The sequence below is a fragment of the Gekko japonicus genome, unplaced genomic scaffold, assembly GCF_001447785.1.
Source record: "Gekko japonicus isolate JY-2015 unplaced genomic scaffold, Gekko_japonicus_V1.1 scaffold211, whole genome shotgun sequence".
Lineage (NCBI taxonomy): Eukaryota > Metazoa > Chordata > Lepidosauria > Squamata > Gekkonidae > Gekko > Gekko japonicus.
This window is the reverse complement of record NW_015164187.1, coordinates 950,956-971,074: the sequence shown is the minus strand read 5'-3', so window position 1 is coordinate 971,074 and position 20,119 is coordinate 950,956. Positions and strand designations below refer to the sequence as shown.

Here is a 20,119-nt window from a genome sequence, read left to right as displayed (position 1 = left end):
GGAGGTCGTCCGTCAGCGCGACCAGAACAGTCTCAGTCCCGTGACCCGGGCGAAAGCCGGATTGGAAGGGATCGAGGATGGAGGCCTCATCCAGGTAGCTCTGTAACTGTACCGCCACCGCCCTCTCTATGAGTTTGCCCAAATAGGGCAAATTGGAAACCAGCCGAGTTATTAGCATAACTCATTAGCATATGCCACACACCCTGACATCAGGGGCCCGGTGGTGGACCTGCAAGGCCAGCGGGAGTGCGAGGCAGCCCCGCCAAGGCCCTCCCTGGCCCCAGGCAGGCAGGGGTGGGGAGAGGCGTGGAGGAAGCAACTTACCCTCCCTCTTTTCCTGCCTCCTCCTGGCTGAATGAGGGCTGGAAGCGGGGCGGCCGGAAGCAGGGGGCGGGGCTTCGTCATGTGCCCCGCCCCCTGCACCTCACCCGGGGGAACTGCGTTCCCCCGCGTTCCCCCCCCCGAAATGACCTCTGATTCCCATCCAAATACTGACCAGGGCCAACCCTGCTTAGCTTTTGAGATCTGACAAGATTGAGCTATCCTGGGCTATCCTGGTCCAGGATTGATGACAGAGGGGGAGTAGGGGGACAAAATGTGGAGCCCCTGAGTCAGCATGTTATATTATATAGTACAGCAACAACACGGGTTCCACATTTCAAGTTTCCCTGCATTTTTCCTGGCCTGTCCCCCACTGCAGGCATTTTAATTCGTAAATCAAAATTATATTGCTGCGCTATAAAAGTATCGACAGCAGTTGCGGGGAAATCACATAAGACCATAGCCATGTAGAAAACACCTTACTTTTTAAAAACCATAAAAGGCTTGCTATTTATATGCTGAATTTCTACAGGGGATTGTTTGTTTAGTTCTTTAAATCCTGCCCAGAGTTGAGAACACCAACATGAAAACTCTTCCTACAGAGAGGACCATGCCACCATTCCTTAGCCTTGTGATATTTTTGTTTTCGTTAGTTGCATACAATATCACCCAGAGCCAGCACACACACAACCAAATGGGACTGTGAATATGCGCTTGCTTCCCCATGCAATGAGGCTACCCCAATTCATTATTTGAGGACAAGAAAGCCTGCTATTGGCACTGGGAATTGTTTTTATCTTTATGTATTTTACCATTGTTGTCCATCACTCAGAGCCCTGAGTAATACCCATACTGCTCCCCCCCCAGAGATGTAACTATTGTTAGCACAGTCATCCTAGTTCAATTAAATTAACTGAATGTTTGCAATAGATGAAATGCTCAATCTCCAATCCAGCAGTTTCATGCTGTAGTTTCCCTTTATAGAAGAAATGTTGACGTTTGAATCAGGAGCAGGGTTTCCTAGTAGATTAAATGTCCTTCTACTGATTTCTGGATGGTGCCGTGTTTGATGCTAAATGTATCCTGTTTTGCACGTTGATATTCTTTCTTTTGGTTAGTTTTAGCGGAGGGAGGAGAGGAGCACAATGCAAGCCTAAGGATCTCTTTTTTCGCTTATAGGCCTTTGATTTGGATCGGACAGTTTTGCAAAAAATGAGGAAAGCAGTGAAAGCAGAACATGCAACTGGACAAGGTCAGAGAAAAACTGTTTACAATAGAAAGGAGGGAGTGTAGTTACAGGATTGTCAGAGCTAACAGATACCTCGAGAGGGTTTCACTATCCTTGTGCGGCCTGGGACCGACATACCTTAGGGACCAACTGAAATATACTGGGTTCAAGGCGTATGTAGTGATCAGCTCATAGTTTATTAAGTGATTTCAGCAGAACATGACAACTCTAGCAGGGCCGGAACCCTGCTTATAAGCCCGTAGATTGGCACACCCATCACACACCCACTCCCAACAATAGGCTATTTACACAACATTGCATCCTCATTGGCCAGGATCCTGATGGTCTATTGTATTTCCTCCCCAAGCGCACCCTGTCTCTGGCAGCCCCATGTTGCAAGGAAACAGGCTCAGTACATAACACCAACTCTCCCCATATGTGCCCTGGAGATCCTTGCACTCTGATGAGCAAGATCTGCTGGTTGTCCCAGGCCAGAGGGATGTTCGTTTAGCCTCGACAAGGACCAGGGCCTTTTCTGCCCTGGCCCCGGCCTGGTGGAACATGCTCCTACATGGGATCAGGGCCCTGGGGGACCTTTTATTGTTCCGCAGGGCCTGTAAAACAGAGCTGTTCTGCCAGGCCTTTGGTTGAGGTGGTGGGCATTCAGAGAAAGAAAAGATCAGCCCCCCTACTGAAGACACCATCTGTGTGTGGCCCGGATTAAAAAATACTGGTGTGCGGCACCAGTATTTATGCAGTTTGTTTTTAAATGCTTGTTTTAATGTTTTAACTGATTGTTTATTATTGTGTTGTGTGGTTGAATGGCCCAACGGTTGTTGTGATCCGCCCTGAGCCCGTTCGCGGGGAGGGCGGAATATAAATTTGAAAAATAAAAAAATGAAAGTTTGCTTAGAATGGTTACTGTCACCTGGTTCCTTTTGAGAATGATATAACTCTCAAATATGTACAGAACCTTTTCATAGCAACCACTCTAGATATGTTGACTGGATGAGCAGTAGATCTTGAATGGAAATGCTCTGTTTTTGTGTATATGCATCTGCGTAGGCACATTGTAAATATGCCACTACTGCAAGGCATACTGTGTAGGGTATCCTTGGGAAAAACCAGGACAGTGGATGGTGGTGGTACCCCCAAACACACACTTTACCAAACTCTTATGTACTCCCACTTCCTTAAGTAGTAAGTCCAAAGTTAGCTTTCTTTGGACGAGAGAGCAGTGGAGACTTGTGTTGTCTTTAAACACAGTGTAAACATCTGTTTATTTACAGTTGTACAAAGCAGAACATTTTGGGAACAAATGAATTCCTAAAGCAGACAGCACCATCTGATCCTGTTACAAGTTACAAAGACGGCAACTGCACCCCAAGGTGCTTCACCTTCAGAACTCTCTACCTGCCTCAGCCATTAGACAATTACACCTAACTGTTACCAAGTGACCTTAACAAGGAATGATCCCTCAAAGCCATAAAAAAGATGGAAGGAAAAAGCCAATTTTTAATTGTGTGCTATCTACAAAACGGTTTTACTTTCCTAAAGCATGTTTAATCCAGCATAATAGGTGGTTTACAGTTTCACGGAATAGATCTCAGAAATGATCAGGCAACATTGTGTCTCTGCAGATCTCATTAGCCATTTAGATGCTCATATTGCTGCTCAGGAGAGATTTTCCGGAAACTACCGCAACAACCAAGATGAGAAACTGGCGGAAGGCTTTATCACCTTTGCTGCATTCTCACGGGAGCTGCTAAATGCTGTCAAGAGCCTGGTATGACATTGTTCTCCTTTTTTATCTGACTGAAAAACAGAAGCATGGCAATAGGGGTACACCCAACCACGTTCAGCTTTCTTGCAAACCTAGAAGGGAAGAGTAGAGTCTAAAAACATTTAATTGCTTTTAACTCCATGAGAGAAATTTAGGAATACACAAACCTAATTCCTAGCTCTGTTCTTTTGTTACACTGGTCTATGGCTATATACCGCTAGAGACAGATCGTTAGGTGACATAGAGAAGATGAAGAAGAAGAGATTGGATTTTGAAAAGTACTGAGAAACGTTGAGTGATTTCAGCAAAGTACTTTTATTAGGATAGAACAAGACAAAGAACTGCCAGCTCGCAGGCCGGTATATATGCCCAGAAAACCCACCACCAAAACACACCCCCTACTTCCTATAGGCCATTTACAGTAGCCGAGAGTCCCATAGGCTCTCGGCTGCGGACCTGGCCCTCTGATAGGTGCGGGCTAGGATCCACTTGGCTATTGTTCTCCCTGAGCGAAGCTTCAGGGCTTTGCTTGACCGCATGGCCCAACGGTCGCGCACGTGGTAATGGCGGAGTACATTACAGATTTATACCCCGCCCTTCACTTGGAGTCTCAGAGCGGCTTACAAACTCCTTTCCCTTCCCCTCCCCACAACAGACACCCTATGAGGTGGGTGGGGCTGAGAGAACTCTTGAAAGAAACTGCTCTTTTTCAAGGACAGGTGTGCCAGAGCTTGTGACTGACCCAAGGTCCCATCAGCAGGTGCAAGTGGAGGAGTGGGGAATCAAACCCGGTTCTCCCAGATTAGAGTCCGCGCACTTAACCACTACACCAAACTTGCTCTCAATAAACTTTCATGGAGCGATTAAGAAGATACGCTCAGGGGCTGTTTGCCATATTTGAGACTGGAAAGGCCAGAGTGTGTAGTGATCCTACCTTGAGTGCCTTGCCTAATGGCATGAGATGGTGTTATTAGCTCTGTGTGCAGCTGTTTATGGAGTGCTGTTCTTTTGATGGAATAGGTTGGCGGCAGCAGATCTAGCAGAGGGGCTTAATAGCCTTTAGGTCTCTTCTGACTGGATGATTTACTTGTAGGGTTATCATAGGCTAAGGAAAATGGGGGAAAACGGTTCAAGAAAAAAATCTGTTAAACTTTAGCAGATCCAGAAGAGGCCTGCTCAACATTCTTCATGGTCCAGACTCCCTGGTGATCCCTGGCCCAAAAGAAGTCCAACTGTCCTCGAGCAGGGCCAGATCCTTTTCAGTTCTGGCCCCTGCCTGGTGGAACTCTCTGCCAAATAACATCCATGCCCTGCGGGACCTGATACAGTTCCACAGGGCTTGTAAGGCAGAGATGTCCCACCAGGCCTTTGGTTGAGGACAGCAACGGATACCATCTTGGCTGGCACTCCCTCGCCCTTTCCCCCCCTTTCCTCCCCTGTTCCACAAAGGTTACCTCTACTTCTTTTAGGATGCAGTGACACAGTCTAGAATCCAATAACACCTTCCATGAATTGTTGAATTCTATTTAATTGCTGGGAATTGTTTTTATCATGATGTATTTTACCGTTGTTGTCCATCGCTCAGAGCCCTGAGTATTCAGGGATACAGTGATCCGTAAATCAAAATTATAAATAAATAAATAAGATAAAGAGATTGAGGACCAAACTATGTGTTATATTTTATATGAGTTTGCCATGGGATTTGCAACAGTACAGCAGCGGCAAATTCCTTGGGGCAGCTCCTGTGTAAAAGTGCAGCAGGGCCTAATTCAGATTAGCTCTACGGAATGGCGGAAGGGGCTCCTGTCTTCCTTCCTGCACTGTTTTCCAAAGCCAAAATGGCCCAGGGGCTGGAGATAGTTGTTATTTGCCCCATCAGGATGTTGCACATGCACTGAATAACATAATAAGCTTGGCCCAATGAGAGAGACATAAGCAAACTTGGGTAGAAAGGAACTGGTGCAGATTCTACTATACTAGAACAATCAGAAAACATGTATTGGATGTCTGAACATTTACATTACTCTGGCATTTAATGTGCAATGGATCACTGTATTTCCTTAGTGTTCACTATATCAAATAGACAAACTACATGTGGTGTGAATTAGAGGTTTTAAGCAGGGTATCTGCTTTTCCTTCAATGGTTTACAGAATCTAAGACAAAGGAGTATCAGCGAGGAGGGCTGTAAAACAGCAGATTTGGTTTGGGTGATGGTTTAGGATTTTGAAGTAGTGCCCTGATATTGCTTTGGGGCTAGCACTGCTGGCCTGAGTGCTGGCTTCTGCATTCCTGTAATGCCTGGTCAACCTGTTAAAAGGTAATATCCCTTAATTGCCAGGGCTGTCTTCTGGGAAGGGAACAAAAGCTGAACCTTATCCTTTGCAGGATAACCTGAACTCATGGATGGGAGAGCATGAAACAATGGGAAGTAGCCCTCAGTGCTAACAGTATACTGAACCATCCTCTTTCTAGTTGCAGAGTTTGTCTCAAAACATTAACTTTCCCCTGGAGTCATTGACCAAGGGAGATTTGAAAGGGGTAAGTAGGTGCTGTGGAAGTTATAAGTGTCCCCTAAGTGATGCTGGTGAAACTGGACATGATTTTGACTTCTGTTTTGAGGATAAATGCTTGCTACTGTTTGTCTCATTTCAGGTCTTAGTAGCATCTCATACCCTTGGGAAATCTATCAGCTCTTATCTGGTCAAGATAACAGAAAACTCTAAACTGCTTCCCTACTTTAATTTGTTCTAGCCTCAGTCATACATTACTTACGTGTTCATCTCTCTTCCCAAGCATATTGTTCCCACTCCAGATTAGGACCATGGTGTGGTGAAGAAGGAGCTCAAGACTCCTCCCTGTACTGTTACCCCTAACAGAAATGACCCAGGGAGAAGGAACTCTTGGCCTCTGGCTATGTGGTTTTCTGTCATGGGTCAAATAACTCTTTGTGGAGCTGGAGTTCTTTCTGCATTGTGCATTTCTGCATTGTGCCACATGCAAGTAATGAATGACTGTGATGTAAAAGGCAATGTCACAAATTTCAGTCTCTTTTTAAAGAATTCATTGGTAGGACAAAACAGTGCCCCAGGTAGGGTGGTATGCCCTCTGGCCTCACCTGAGCTACAGTTCTGGAATGGCAGTAGCTCTAGAACATAAGGATACTAAATGACCTTGGCCTATTACGCATGGGTGTTTCCCCTTGCTTACACCATGCATGTCCATTGAGTTTTCTTTTCCATTCTGCATTGATTTTTCTCCTTTCAGCACTCAGTTTGCTTTGTGGTCACTGTTTCCCTGGGTTTTTGAGAGTGCTTTTGTACCAATTTCATGATCAGTGTACAAGATCAAAGAGAATCACAAAGAGAAAACCATGCAAATTTGTAAGGGAGGGCAGGAACTTAGTGTTACTGTGCAGCTAGTGAAAATACCCATTTTTTTTCAATTTAGTGGCACAAGACTAAAAAAGCTCTCCATAGCTTCTGCCAGAGGACTCCTCCCCCATACAAATTGCAGCCCCATGCAAAGCATGGTGGAGTTGCAGCCGACTTTGCACAGGCGCATGCATACACACGTTGCTAATGATGAAAGCTTGCAGTGCTAGTGTCACTGGGTTCTGCTGTGCATTCTGTACATGAGATCGTGTGACTCTCCCATTTCTCACAGTGGCTGATAACACAGCAGAGAATCCCCTAGTGGTTGGCAATAGGAAAAACAGGGCTTTGCAGCAGCTTGACAGTTTCAAAATAGTCCTGTCAGTTTCAACATTGGGTTTCTCCCTTTGCCTGTGTTCCTTTCTGTTCCCTTTCAGTCAATGAATTAACGCTAAAATGCACACACAAAAACTGAACCACAAAGATTTAAATGGAAGGTGCTTGCTGGATGGTACTGCGCAGCTGTGATAGGGAAATTGCATAATTTTTTTAAAACTTTGGATGCCACCCCCCACATGTCACAAGTGACGTTCCCACCCCGATTTAGAGAAGTATAGTTTTTAAATTGTAGCTGCAGAATACACCAGAGGAAAAAGAATGGTGTATAAGGCAGGATCTGTAGTAAGCTGTGCATGTGTAATAGGCCTTTGTCTCTTAACAGGACTTTAAGAAGCCTTTTGAGAAATCCTGGAAAGACTACGAGAACAAACTGTAAGTTGGTTTGATGCTCCCTTTTCCAGTTAGCTGTTTAATTGCTGCTTTATTCTGAATGGTTTCTAGTAAATAGTTAATACACACTGTTCTTATTGTTATTTGAGCACAAAGATCGAAAAAGAAAAGCGAGAGCTGGCAAAACAGTATGGCATGGTGCGAACTGAGGTTGTGGGAGGTGAGATTGCAGAGGAAATGGAAAAAGAGCGAAGGATGTTCCAGTTACAGATGTGTGAGGTGAGGCAGGGGAGTGATACGGCTTCTTTGCACATGATTATTTATATATTAGTTATTTAAAATATTTATATCCTGCACTTTCAGTCTGGAACTCTTGATGCAGTTTGCAACAATAAAATAATATAACAAAGATATAAAATTATAGGCTATACTAAGATAACAGCAGCTGTACATAACTTGTTCCGGTTTCTTCTCAGTGAAATGGGGGCCTTGGTCTTTCTCCATTCCCTGCTGTAAGATAACTGGCCACTGATGCAGTCTGAGAGGGAAGGCAACGTAAACTGACAGGAAACAACTCTTAACTCCAGTTTCTAAGTAAGGGAGGGCTGGTGTGAGCATACTCCAAAGTGGGACTGCTGATGAGGCCTAGATCTTCCAGCAGGGCCCGCTGCCACTTCTCCCCTTGCCCATGTGGCAGCACCTGGCCCCCCTGGCTGCACATACTGCCCAGCACCACCGGAGAAGCTGGCACTGTATACATATGGTTGCCAACCTGCAGTTGGGGCCTGGAAACCTCCCAGTATTACAACTGATCTCCAGATGACAGAGTTTAGTTCCTCGGGAGAAAATGGCTGCTTTGGAAGGTGGATTCCATGGCATTGTACCCTGCTGAGGTCCCTCCTCTTCCCACACCCATCCTCCCCAGGCTCCCCCGCCGATATCTCCAGCTATTTCCCACCCCAACACTGGCAACTCTATGCACCAATAAGAGTGCTTTATTTTGTTTTGTTGATTGCTGCTAGTTGTTGAAAAAATATACTCCTCCTCATAGCTGGAAAGATAAGAATCAGTAAATTAAAGCAAAGGGTGAACTAAGTGATATTTTGAAAACTGTATGCTTTTTTAAAAAAGACGTGATAGACAAAAAGTAAAACCAGTTTAAGTTAGCCAAAGTACTGCTTTATCTTTTAAGATGTGTTTTGTTTTATATTGATTTAATCTCTTAGTTTATGTTTTAACAAGGTGGTGAAAGCTGAAGTTTACAACAGGAAATTTATGCCATACTTTAATTAAGTGCATAATTTGGGGGAGGAAAAACTATTTTACACAAAGCAGAAAGAATGGATCACTGCAGAATATTAGTTAGAAGTGAAGAGCACACGAGAGACAAACAAACAGTATTTAACAAGAAAATGTAGACTCAGCAAATCAACACTTGGTGTGTGTTTTTCTTCCAGTATCTAATTAAAGTGAATGAAATTAAAACCAAGAAAGGGGTTGACTTGCTGCAGAACACCATCAATCACTGCAATACCCAGTTCAAGTAAGTGCAATGGACTGCCTTTGCTGTCGTTCCTCACTGTCTTTTTTTTTTTACTGCAAAGAGTCATGAGCGACTTTAAACTAACAAATGTATTGCAGCAAGTCACTCATTCATCTTATTAATTCATTTCGCATTATTTTGCATTATTGCCCTTCTAGTGTAGTGTAGAGTTTTATTATTTTAAAGACTCTCCCCCCTAGCAATGATTCCCCTGGCCCATAATATTTGCTTTAACTGTTGTTAATGCCACTGTTGCAGGACTTGACACAACTGTAGAGATAAATGGAAAGCTAGTTCTAAAAAAGTTATTGTTTGAACAAGCACTAATGGAATCCCTGTTCCAGAACATTCTAGCTTCGTTGAAGTAATGAGCTGACCTTACTTTAGAACACTGCACTAAGTAGGGTTCCCAGCTCTGGGTTGTGCAATTCGTGGAGATTTGGGGGGTGGAGGCTGAAGAGGACAGGGTTTGGGGAGGGGTGGGACCTCAGCAGGGTATAATGCCATCGAGTCCACCCCCCAAAGCTGCCATTTTCTCCAGGGACTGATATATGTTGTTTGGAGATCAGTTGTAATTCTGAGAGATCTCCAGATCCCAGTTGGAAGTTGCCAATCCTAATTAGGGAAACTAGGGAAAGTTTCCCCTTCTGCAGTCTAAGTAGGGCAGTCTATTCTACCACCTCATTTGCCCATATGTGTAAACCAGAACTCTGTCTCCAACCATGGCTAAAGTTCAGAAGGAAGGCAATAGCTGTCCCTTGTCATCCACACACCCACGCACCTGGCAATCATAGGTAGACTGTCTCTAAACATGGAAGCTCTATTTCCACCCACTGAATTTATCTAATTTTAAAACAAAGTTTGAATGGTGCCACTGGACTCAAACTTTCTTCTGCTACTTCAGACCAACACGACCACCCCACCTGAATCTAATTTTAGAAGTAATCTAGGCCTATACTGAGTATGCGGATCACAAAATATGTCTAAACTAGAAATGCTATTTTCCATTTATGCGTCACAATAGTTTTTCTGTCAGTTTTTTCCAGATATGTTTAAAGGCCTCGGAGAAGCACAAACAATTTATAGAGAGTCTTGTCCCTGACCTTCATAGTGTAAGCATGCTTTATTTGTTTATTTATTTCATTTGATTTTTAGCCCTCTGTTGTAACTCAAGATCAGGCAGCTCTTTCTTCAACCAGTGATTTCAGTTTATTAGAACAGAACACAACAACAACACACAGAACAACCCCAACTTATATATAGCTTGGAACTGGCTAAACCACACCCCTTGAACAGTAAGGTCCAATCATAAGTGAGTGCTTAGAACCAATAGGATTTGTTCCTGCCGAAAGTCACAGTTTTCCTTGATTGATCCATTGCACTGTGGCAGCCAATCAGGCTGTTGATTTTAGGATACTGAGAGTCTATGGAGCTTGTGACTGAAGCTTAGGCTAATTCTGTCATTCAGGCTATCCATGTAACACAATGCATAACACCCTCTTTTCCTGCACAGTAGGCTCAGGGTGGTTTACAGCAGTCCTAAAACATACAAAAAAATAAAATACAATTCAGTTCATAAAACCTGTCAAATTCAGTGCAATTTCAGTACATAAAACCTTAAGAGGCACCAGCTAAACAAACTGATGAATCGGATGATGTTCCAAATTACGCGTAGCTGCAGGTTGAGACAGACCAAGGCAAGTGAATGGGCGAGGGAACTGAATTCATAATGTAATTCATAGTCACTCTGCTGATAGATATCTTTTTGTCAGCAGAAATATTAGGAGGGATCCAAGCCACATTGCCTTTATATTAAAATGTAAAGATTTGCATTTGTTCTAAAACGAATGGAAAATCAAATTTAAAATATTCCATTATTTTTCTCATTTGAGGAAGGCAACAAAATGGGGAAACCAAGACATTTCTGTGGTGCCTGGCTATCTGCTTTACAGCATTCAGGCAGAATTCCATCTCAAGAGGCAGGGGGAGAGAGTCAGGAGAGATTAAACTGGCAGTGAAGCTTTTCCAGTCCTCGCAGTTGAACAGATTTTGCAACACAAGAGAATCCTGTTAGATTTGAGCTCAGTGGTGGCACTTTAGAGACCAACAAGATTTTTGTAGCATAAGCTTTGGCGAATCAAAGCTCCCTTCATCAGACATGGAGATCTCAGAGTCCTTTTATTCTAGTCAGAAGTTGGAAAGGATATTGTAAGAATGATTGTAAAGGTTGCAAAGGTACCATGTATCCAGGGCCTCTGAGAGGGGTGGCCAGCAGGGCCATTTCGCCTGGCCCTCACATTCTCAGGGAGCCCCCTCAAATTTACAACTTTCACATTAAATCACATGTTAAATAAAAATGGGAACATTTATTACAAATTACAATATTCTTTCTCTTGTTGTATCAAATGTAAACATTTAAAATATAATACTATTAATTTTGTATCAGTTTTTGCACTTCTTCATTTTTAAATTTACTGGGGGGGGGGCCCTCCAAAATGGAAGTGGCCTGGGCCTCTCTTGACCTCTGTGAGGGCCTGCATATATCCTTTACAAGCATTCTTTACAACATCCCTCCTACTTTCTGACTAGAATAAAAGGACTGATGAAGGGAGCTCTGAATCTCGAAAGCTTTTACCACAAAAATCTTGTTGGTCTCCAAGATGTTACTGGCCTCGAAGCTGTTTTACTGCAGACCAGCACAACTGCCCTCTGAAACTATCGTCATCCAGTGTTATAAAAAATATTAATGATGTATGAAACTGGGATCCCTTTCCCATCTGTCATGAAATTTGGTCAGGATTTTAGTTGAAAGTACGATCCTTGATAATTTTATTCAAATTAAATGGATATTAACAATAATTATTGTATGGCATTGTGTGTAGAATAGCCAGGAGATCCTAAGATTGTCTGGCAGGCATAAGTTCTAGATCCTTAGCAGGGGTCATTTCATAGAAAAAGAGCTGCAGGAGCTCATTACCATACCTAATAAGCTATTAGCATAATAGCTTATTAACATATGCCACGCCCCCTGACATCACCAGAAGTGATGTCAGAAGGGGAATCAAAAGGGGGGGAGGCATCTTCAAAAGCCTCCCCTCCCCTTCCCCAGCACTTTAAACCCCTTCTCTCTTTGCTCCCCCTGCCCCCCTTGGCAGGCTGGCTGGGGAAGGGGAGGCTTTTGAAGATCCTCCCCTTTTCTTCCCCAGCTGGCCTGCCAAGGCAGGTTGGTGGTGGTGGGGAAGCAAAGAGAAAAGGGGTTTAAAGTTTAAATCCCTTCTCTCTGGAGTCACGCTGCAGAAGTGGCATGATCTCTCAATTCTATTCTATGGGGCCATAGAATAGAATGGCAAGATCATGCAGTGGCGGTGCGATCTTTCCATTGTATTCTATGGGGCCATAGAATACAATGGAGAGATTGTGGCGCGACTCTAGACTAAAGGAGCTGGGGGGCGGGGAGCTGGGGGGCGGGGCTTTCAACCACTGGGTCTGCCGGAGCAGTGCCCTAGTGCGCTCCGGCCCCAAACGACCCCTGCTACTTGGTAGTATGCACCACTAGGTGGCAAGCTAGACTTGTTTTTAAGACAAGAGACATTTTAGGGGTGGTTTGCCATTGCCTGCCTCTGTGTCACAACCCCGGTATTCCTTGGAGGCCGCCCTTCCAAATACTAGCCAAGGCCAAAAATTAGATGGAAAACAAAGATGTTGCCTCCTAAGTTTGTGTATGCATTTCTCATTGAAATATGTTTCCCGTTGAAACCACTGAGAAGTTACAACGAATGAATATACTAAGAAATGAAATTTCTGTGAACAAAATCAAAATAAAACAAAAATCCACACCCCCTATTAATATGTGTTCCTGCCTGGAAATTAAGATCACAGGGAGAGGCCTCCTGAGTGTCCCATCAATCCAAGAATCTCATTTGGTGGGCATGCAAGAGAGGGCCTTTTCAGTGAGCCCCGTGATTATGGAACAACCACCCTAGGCAGGTGCACCTGACCTCCCTCACTTATCATCTTTCGAAGGCGGCTGATTTTATTTAGGACTGCATTTGATTAATTTGGTGGCAGTCTTAAACTGTGGATTTAAATTCTGGTTTTTATGATTATTTTGTTTATATTGTGAGTCCCCTTGAGTTTCATCAGGTGGAAATATATCTAATAAATGTTTTAAACAACAAACAAATACATAAAAAAACATGGTGCTTGAATTAGAAAGAACCTGACCCAAATTCACTCCTTCCCTTCCCCTGGTGGTTGACTATATTGGCAGACAGAAAGGCACATACAAGATGGCAGCATCCTGCTCTACTGCTCACCAGGGAGCATGGGAAATGCCTCACGTAAAAGCAGGCATCTTGTCCTCTTAGGACACACTGGTACTTCCTGCAGAGAGCCTGCTATTCTGCATATGCTGCACATCCCATGCTGTTTACCCAAATCCTCAGCCTGAGCAGATCTTTGACACCCGCATCTTCATTGGTATGGTTAGCAGCATGGCAGTCTGGCACAGCTGAACATGCCCTGGAAGAGCAGCTATACGAAACCCTATGCTGAAACTTGGAAGGATTTGTGCCGGGCACTCCAAGAGTTGTGTGTAGGTTGCAGTTAACATCAGTTCTTTAGCTTGTGTTTAGATAGTTTTCTGTAATGGGATCTTGATACTTCCTGTAGACATGGAAAAATTCTTCAGTGTGGAATGCAAGGAGGAGGGAAATGCCTACCAGGAGGATTTAGCAGCAATCACAAAGCACGCTTTTGCTTTGCTTGAAGGAATATTGGGTGCAATGTCTTTCAGATGAAGGCACAGCAGGAGGAGGAGAAGAGGCAGCTGTGCTCCCTTCGTGATCAGCTGAAAGCAGCACTGCAGCTGGAACCCAAAGAGGTAAACCAGGGCATCATGTTTTGACTAGGGGAGAACAGGCTGCTACTCAGCTCTAGGTCTTTGTCAGGGGGTGGAAGAGATTATCATGGACTGAGAAATATAATTTTAAAATAAATAAATAACAACAAAAATAAACCTTGAGTGCAATCTCTGTGTGAAGTACAGCTGCCACCACACTACTATAAGGGAAAATACTCTTATGAAAAGGATTCAAACTTCTCATCATAGGACAAAGGTGATATTTGGTCAAAGGAGTCATTATGACAATGGCTCCGCAGGTCTCTTCCTTTTGGATGAGCGGCACACATGTTGATCCCTCTAGATCACCGATCACTTTTGTGCAATCCAGTGGGAGGAGCTAATGCGCTATAGGGTAGGCCGGAAAGAATTTTCCTCTTGCACAAAAGCTATCCATGAATGAGAATAAGCTGTGTGTATAGAATCATGTTGAAGAAATGTTCTCCTAGCATATGTGTATGTGCGTGTGCGTATTTTCACCCCAACCATTAATTAGAACTGTGTTTGAGAAAAACAACTGCTGTCAGTTGGTCTATTTGTTTTTGTCTGATAGGATTCTATTAGCAAGCCTCTGAGATACAGCATGCACCAGCTGCAGGGAAATAAGCAATATGGCACAGAAAAATCAGGGAGCCTTTTCAAGAAAAGTGATGGGTAAGTGAAAGTACTCCAGATCTGACAATTTCATATTGTGTGCTTTACAAAATTGCAATCACGTTTTTGTCCCTCAGGTTGCCAGGTGGTTGTTGTTTTCCCAGGACAGCTTCTATGCCTTTAACAGCTACACAGCAAACATTCTATACTTGCTAAACCTCTGCTGGGGAAAGATTTGCCTGTCCTGCAGCTGTTAAAGACACAGAGTTTGACACCCTGATTTGTGTCAAGCTTTCATTACACAGAGATGGGTTTTAGTTTCAGATGGGTAGCCATGTTGGTCTGCAGTAAGAGAGCAAGATTCTAGCTAGCCAATGGCATCTTAAAAATCGACAAGATTTCCAGGGTACCTGAAAAAAAAGGAGCTTTGACTCTCTAAAACAGGGGTGTCGAACTCATTTGTTACGAGGCCGGATCTGACATAAGTGTCACTTTTTGTCAGGTTGGGCCACATGTGCCATAAAATGTAACATGAGGTACCAGAAATATAAACATTATAAAGATGATATCAGATGCCGAATGGCAATAGCAGGTGTGATTGGATTATGTGTGATATGCACAGCGGTAGTAGGTGTGGTTTTAATACTGCTATTAGAAACCACAACATTCAAAAACCAGTGGGGGAGCATTTTAACCTGTATAGGTAGGTTGGTATTTAGGATATACTGTCTAATTGCTGGTGTTGCAACTCACATGATCTTAAACCTATGTTTTGGGCCTGTCCAGTTATTTGGTCTTTTTGGGAGGAAGTAATTAGTCATATTAGTTTTCTATTAGAACATTAATCGATTTTTGAGGATGCTTATGTTTGCCTGTCTCCTGGAGACTAACTGATGGTCAACAGAAATGGACCCTCCTTGCTAAAAGACTTATATTACAACACCGGAAAAGTAAATGCCCACCTTCAGTAATCCTACATTTGAAAATATGGCATATGAAAGACAGTCATGCATGGACATAATTTTAGATATTTGGAAACCTTTTTATAAAGACTTATCTGTAGATTTGTTCATTTGCTGTTATATTTTGTTATTTCTTTCTGTTTGGGGGTTTGATTTAGAATAAAAATTTTAACAGAGTTGGTTCTCTTATGTAAGACTGCATTTTTAGCTTGCTGTAAAAGGCATCTGTTTTACTTCTGAATTTCAGCTTAAGAAAAGTCTGGCAGAAGAGAAAGTGCACAATCAGGAACGGTTATCTGACCATCTCACACAGCACAGTATGCATATTATTTTATAATAAAACATGTTTAGTGCTGCTAGATTTGACAGATGTCTTGTTAAAGAGCTTCCACAAGTTGCCTTGACCACCTATCCAAGGGCTTTTCCGTATTCTCGTTTTCCCTGCTTGTGTGTTTTGCTCCCTCTAGTGGTCAATTCAATATTAGATTGCTTTATGTCCGGCAAAACAGAAAGCACTCCCATATATCAAATACTTCCTATCCTAGGAGCTGAAAGCTGCCATTTCTGGTTCTGGGTTCATCCTTTGCTAATCACTGCTAGCAGGTTTGGATTAGCCCAGGAATCAGATAGTGGAGGATCTGAATGATCTTTTTGTTACAGTTCTGTTTGGAAAGCAGTTCCATAAAAAACACTTTGATGGAGAAAATTTTCCAAAATGTGCTTTACAGTTTTCCACATAAAAGTAGTGACTTATGAAGACACTGCTGATTGTAAAGGAGAGTGGGAAAAGAAAGGAGAAACCAGTGTGGTATAGTGGTTACAAGATTAGTTTATGACCATGGAAATCAGGGGTTTAGTCCCTCTTTTGCCACTAAGCTCTTTGGGTCACCTTGGGCCAGTTACAGCCTAACCAATTCTATGCTAGGATATTCTATTCTATTAGGGTAAAAAGGAGGAAAGGAGGACAGTGGACCCACCACCCTGAGCTTCTTGGAGGAAGTATGGGGGGAAAGATGAAATAGCTAGATAAAAGGGAACAGAGTTGGGAGTTATTTTCTTTAGTTTATGCTCTTTCTACCCAATTTCTTGAGCTGTTAAGAAGCTGATGAATCAGAGAAGAAAGAGCTGGATGTTATATAATCTCTATATTCTTCTTTGACTTGTATATAGATGATATCTCTTTCAAAAAAGAACCCTAAACATAATAGAAACTGAAAATCAAAGTAACTCACTTTACTACTAGTAAGTGATTTTATGGAAATAAGTCTATAGTACTATTGAAATGGACCTCATGAAATTTGGAGCCAAGGGAACGCTGGATGTTCTGGGGCCTTGACCTTCTGTATAAAGTGAAACTGTCATCTCTACCCTGTGGTTGTATGTTTGGAAGTATGTCCGACTTGATTCAGTTGGACTTACTCCAAAGTAAGTGTGCATAGGGTTGTGGCTAGACGCTCCTAAAACACATTTTTTTTAAACCAACTAGCTAAATCGCCCTCCAGTGAAACTGAATTTACTCACTTGCCAAGTGAAGCCAAACGTGGATGACAGGAAATGTTTTGATCTTATTTCACGTAAGTCCCTATCAATTCATTTACATTTCTGTTTTCTTAGGAAGAGTCTGATAGAGCAGCAGGCTTCTATGATGCTTCACAAGACAGGGGTGAAAACTAAAGAGACCCTTGGAGTGGTATAGAGTTTAGCAGGTGATATCTTAAGGTGTGGCTATTATTTCTGTTGTCATTTTGGGTTTCCAAATGCTCTCTTGCCAAAAAACTGAATAAACACAAAATAGAACTATAATTGGTGTGAAGAAAAGTATTTTCAGTAAAATCTGCCAGGGTCATGTGTAATTAAACATTGAGAAAAATATATCGAAACATAACAAAACCATAAAGGAAAAATATACCATACCTAAGGTTATTGTGAACAACATAGTTTAGAGAGATGTGACTGACCTAAAATATCATCCTAAATACAAATTCTACTGACATGTTAGTCTTACTGCTGTGTAAAGATGGGGGTCACGTATATGGTATGTTACATTCTCTGAATTAAATATAATCTACTGTTATGTCTGTGTGGTGTATTCAATGCAAGGCAAACTGTATGTGAATCACCTTATTGAAACACCATGTGAAGCTTCGTCCTGGGCTAGGATCCAAATCCCTCCAATCATATTGGTAGCCCAGGAAGAACCAGCCAATCAAGTACCAGCAAGCTCCCTGAGCGGGAACGTCCGTGATTGGTCTTTATGTAGACAACCTAATTGGTTGGTATTTGTATAGTAGGCATGGCTACATTAGCTGGGAGAGTTTAAAAGCAGAACAGCTGCAATGTAAAAGCTGTTCTGGCTATCAGATGTTGATCGGTGTTGGAGTTGTGTTCGAGTTGTTGAATAAAGTTGAACCTTTGCTGAATCACACTCCGACTACTTTGTTAAGCGAGCGACTTAACAGTCTGCCTGCATTTGTCAGAGTGACCAGTTTCCAGAAAGCCAGGCTGTACAATTTCTAGGAAGTCAGGTTGTTCATATGCAGTAGGCAGTAACAAAATAGTGTCAGCCCGAGACATTTGATGTCTTGCTATGTCAAGTCTGTACTAGGCTGTCCTCATAACCTATGCTGGGAAAGTATCTCATTCCCTCAACATATTTTTCTGTCTTTCTGTATCATATTGTGTCCTGGACCTAATTTTCCAGTTTTTCTACAAAATCAAGTCACAACTATGGCTAGGGGGCCTTCACCAAAAGCTTTGCCCACTCAATCCGATGCTGCCCTTCTCTCTCCAAGCAAGCAGAGACCACCTTAGATTTCTAACTCGGGAACAGCTGCTTCAAGCTGTAGATCTCCAGGGCCTTAAAAACTATCTGCTCTTTCCATGCAGTTAAAAACAATAGTTTGTTTTTTATTTCTTTGGCTGCAATTTTGATGCATTTTCTTTTTTTGCATATAGTAAATAATTCAATAGTGGCAGCTATTTGTTTATTTTGTGTTTTAGGTTAGATTTGTTTGCACTAATAAAGCTAGACTTCCCATCTAATATAGTTTATCAAGGGGCCCCTGGGGTATGAAGCCTTTCCAAAATTCCCTGGAGACTAACAAGATGGTTAGGTCTTAAACATTATGGGCTCAGCTGATGTAATCCTGTACTGAAATCAGATGAGTATGAAAACTCTTAGTATTGGAGTTAGAGACCTGATGGATCTGGGTTCAAATAATTACTCAGCCATGAAGCTCAATAGGGACATTGGCCAATTGCTTTCAGTCTCAACGTGCCTGTCAGGGCTGTTAGAAGAAGAAGAGACTGGATTTATACACCACCCTTCATTACCCAAAGGAGTCTCAGAGCAATTTACAATCCCTTCCCCTTCGCCTCCCCACAACAGACACCCTGTGAGGTAGGTGGAGCTGAGAGAGCTCTCCTGAGAACTGTCCTTGAGAGAACAGCTCTGAAAGAACTTATGACTGACCCAAGGTCACACCAGCAGCTACATGTGGAGGAGTGGGGAATCAAACCCGGTTCTCCCAGATTAGAGTCCACACTCCTAACCACTTCACCAAACTGGTTAAGAGGATAAAGAAGAGAATCCCATGTATGCCACCGGAGCTCTTTGGAGAACACATACGTAATTAATAATAGTGAAGTGTCTTTCATTTTGTGACACATGCCAGTTATGAGGAGGGATGCTGTTATGTGCTGAATAGTTCTACTGGCTTTTCAGTACAGCCATAATTTTATATAGTTATCTAGATTTTTTTTCATATGTGGGCATATTTCTGGTATATTATTTTCTATTCTGCTATTATTTCAAACATCCCCCAACAGATAACCGGACATATCACTTCTTGGCAGAAGATGACCAGGAATGTGCTGTGTAAGTACTGGGGAGTTGGGGAGAGGGATTATCATCAAGTCACACCTGACTTATGGCAATATTTCATGGGGTTTTCAAGGCAAGAAATGTTCAAAGATGGCTTGTCATTGCCTGACTCTCCATAGCAACTCTGGATTTCCTTGGTGGTCTCCTGAATCCTATCCGAGTACTATCCAGGGCTGATCCGGCTTAGCTTCTGAGATCTGACAAGATCAGGCTAGCCTGGGCTATCCAGGACTTGGGAGCAATAATACTCTTTTGACTTGCAGAGTTGAAATGAGTATTCTAAGGGCTTTTCCACATTCTCATTTTCCTTGGTTTTGTATTCTTGTTGCTCTGGGTTTGTTTGTTTTGTTAAGCATGTGTTTTGCTTCCTCTAGTGGTCAATTTGATATTACATTGCTTGATGTCTGGCATAAAAAGCTGTAGTTTAAATCTGCAGGGAAATAGGCCAAACATAAACCAATGTAATATCAAATCGACCTCTAGAGGGGGCAAAACACATACAGAACACAAAAAACCCTGCAGCAACAAGAACACCCAAGTGAGGGAAATGAGAATGTGGAAAAGCTCTCAAGCATCTCTCATCCAGGACTGCAATCACATTTGCACAACTTGTGACCCACCAGGAAAATGCAGTGGCCCAGACTGTGTGCAGAGTGATTAACACTTGGAATTCACTGCCACAGGAAGTGGTGGCGGCTACAAGCATGGACGGCTTCAAAAGGGAATTAGATAAGCATATGGAGCAGAGGTCCATCAGTGGCTATTAGCCACAAGGTATAGATAGGAACTCTGGGGCAAGTGATG

The 20,119-nt window shown here is 42.8% G+C and overlaps 1 protein-coding gene across 1 annotated transcript in view; it reads left to right on the top strand.

The window, feature by feature from the left end:
• Positions 1-20,119, top strand: part of LOC107107847 (arf-GAP with SH3 domain, ANK repeat and PH domain-containing protein 2-like) — a 54,337-nt gene that overhangs the window by 7,025 nt on the left and 27,193 nt on the right. The window contains exons 2-13 of the mRNA XM_015408197.1: positions 1,501-1,573; positions 3,190-3,335; positions 5,806-5,871; positions 7,426-7,475; positions 7,583-7,712; positions 8,891-8,976; positions 10,013-10,088; positions 13,772-13,858; positions 14,430-14,530; positions 15,680-15,749; positions 16,919-17,006; positions 19,261-19,309. Of these exons, the coding sequence (XP_015263683.1) occupies positions 1,501-1,573; positions 3,190-3,335; positions 5,806-5,871; positions 7,426-7,475; positions 7,583-7,712; positions 8,891-8,976; positions 10,013-10,088; positions 13,772-13,858; positions 14,430-14,530; positions 15,680-15,749; positions 16,919-17,006; positions 19,261-19,309 (1,022 nt within the window). The remainder of the gene's footprint in view (positions 1-1,500; positions 1,574-3,189; positions 3,336-5,805; positions 5,872-7,425; positions 7,476-7,582; positions 7,713-8,890; positions 8,977-10,012; positions 10,089-13,771; positions 13,859-14,429; positions 14,531-15,679; positions 15,750-16,918; positions 17,007-19,260; positions 19,310-20,119) is intronic.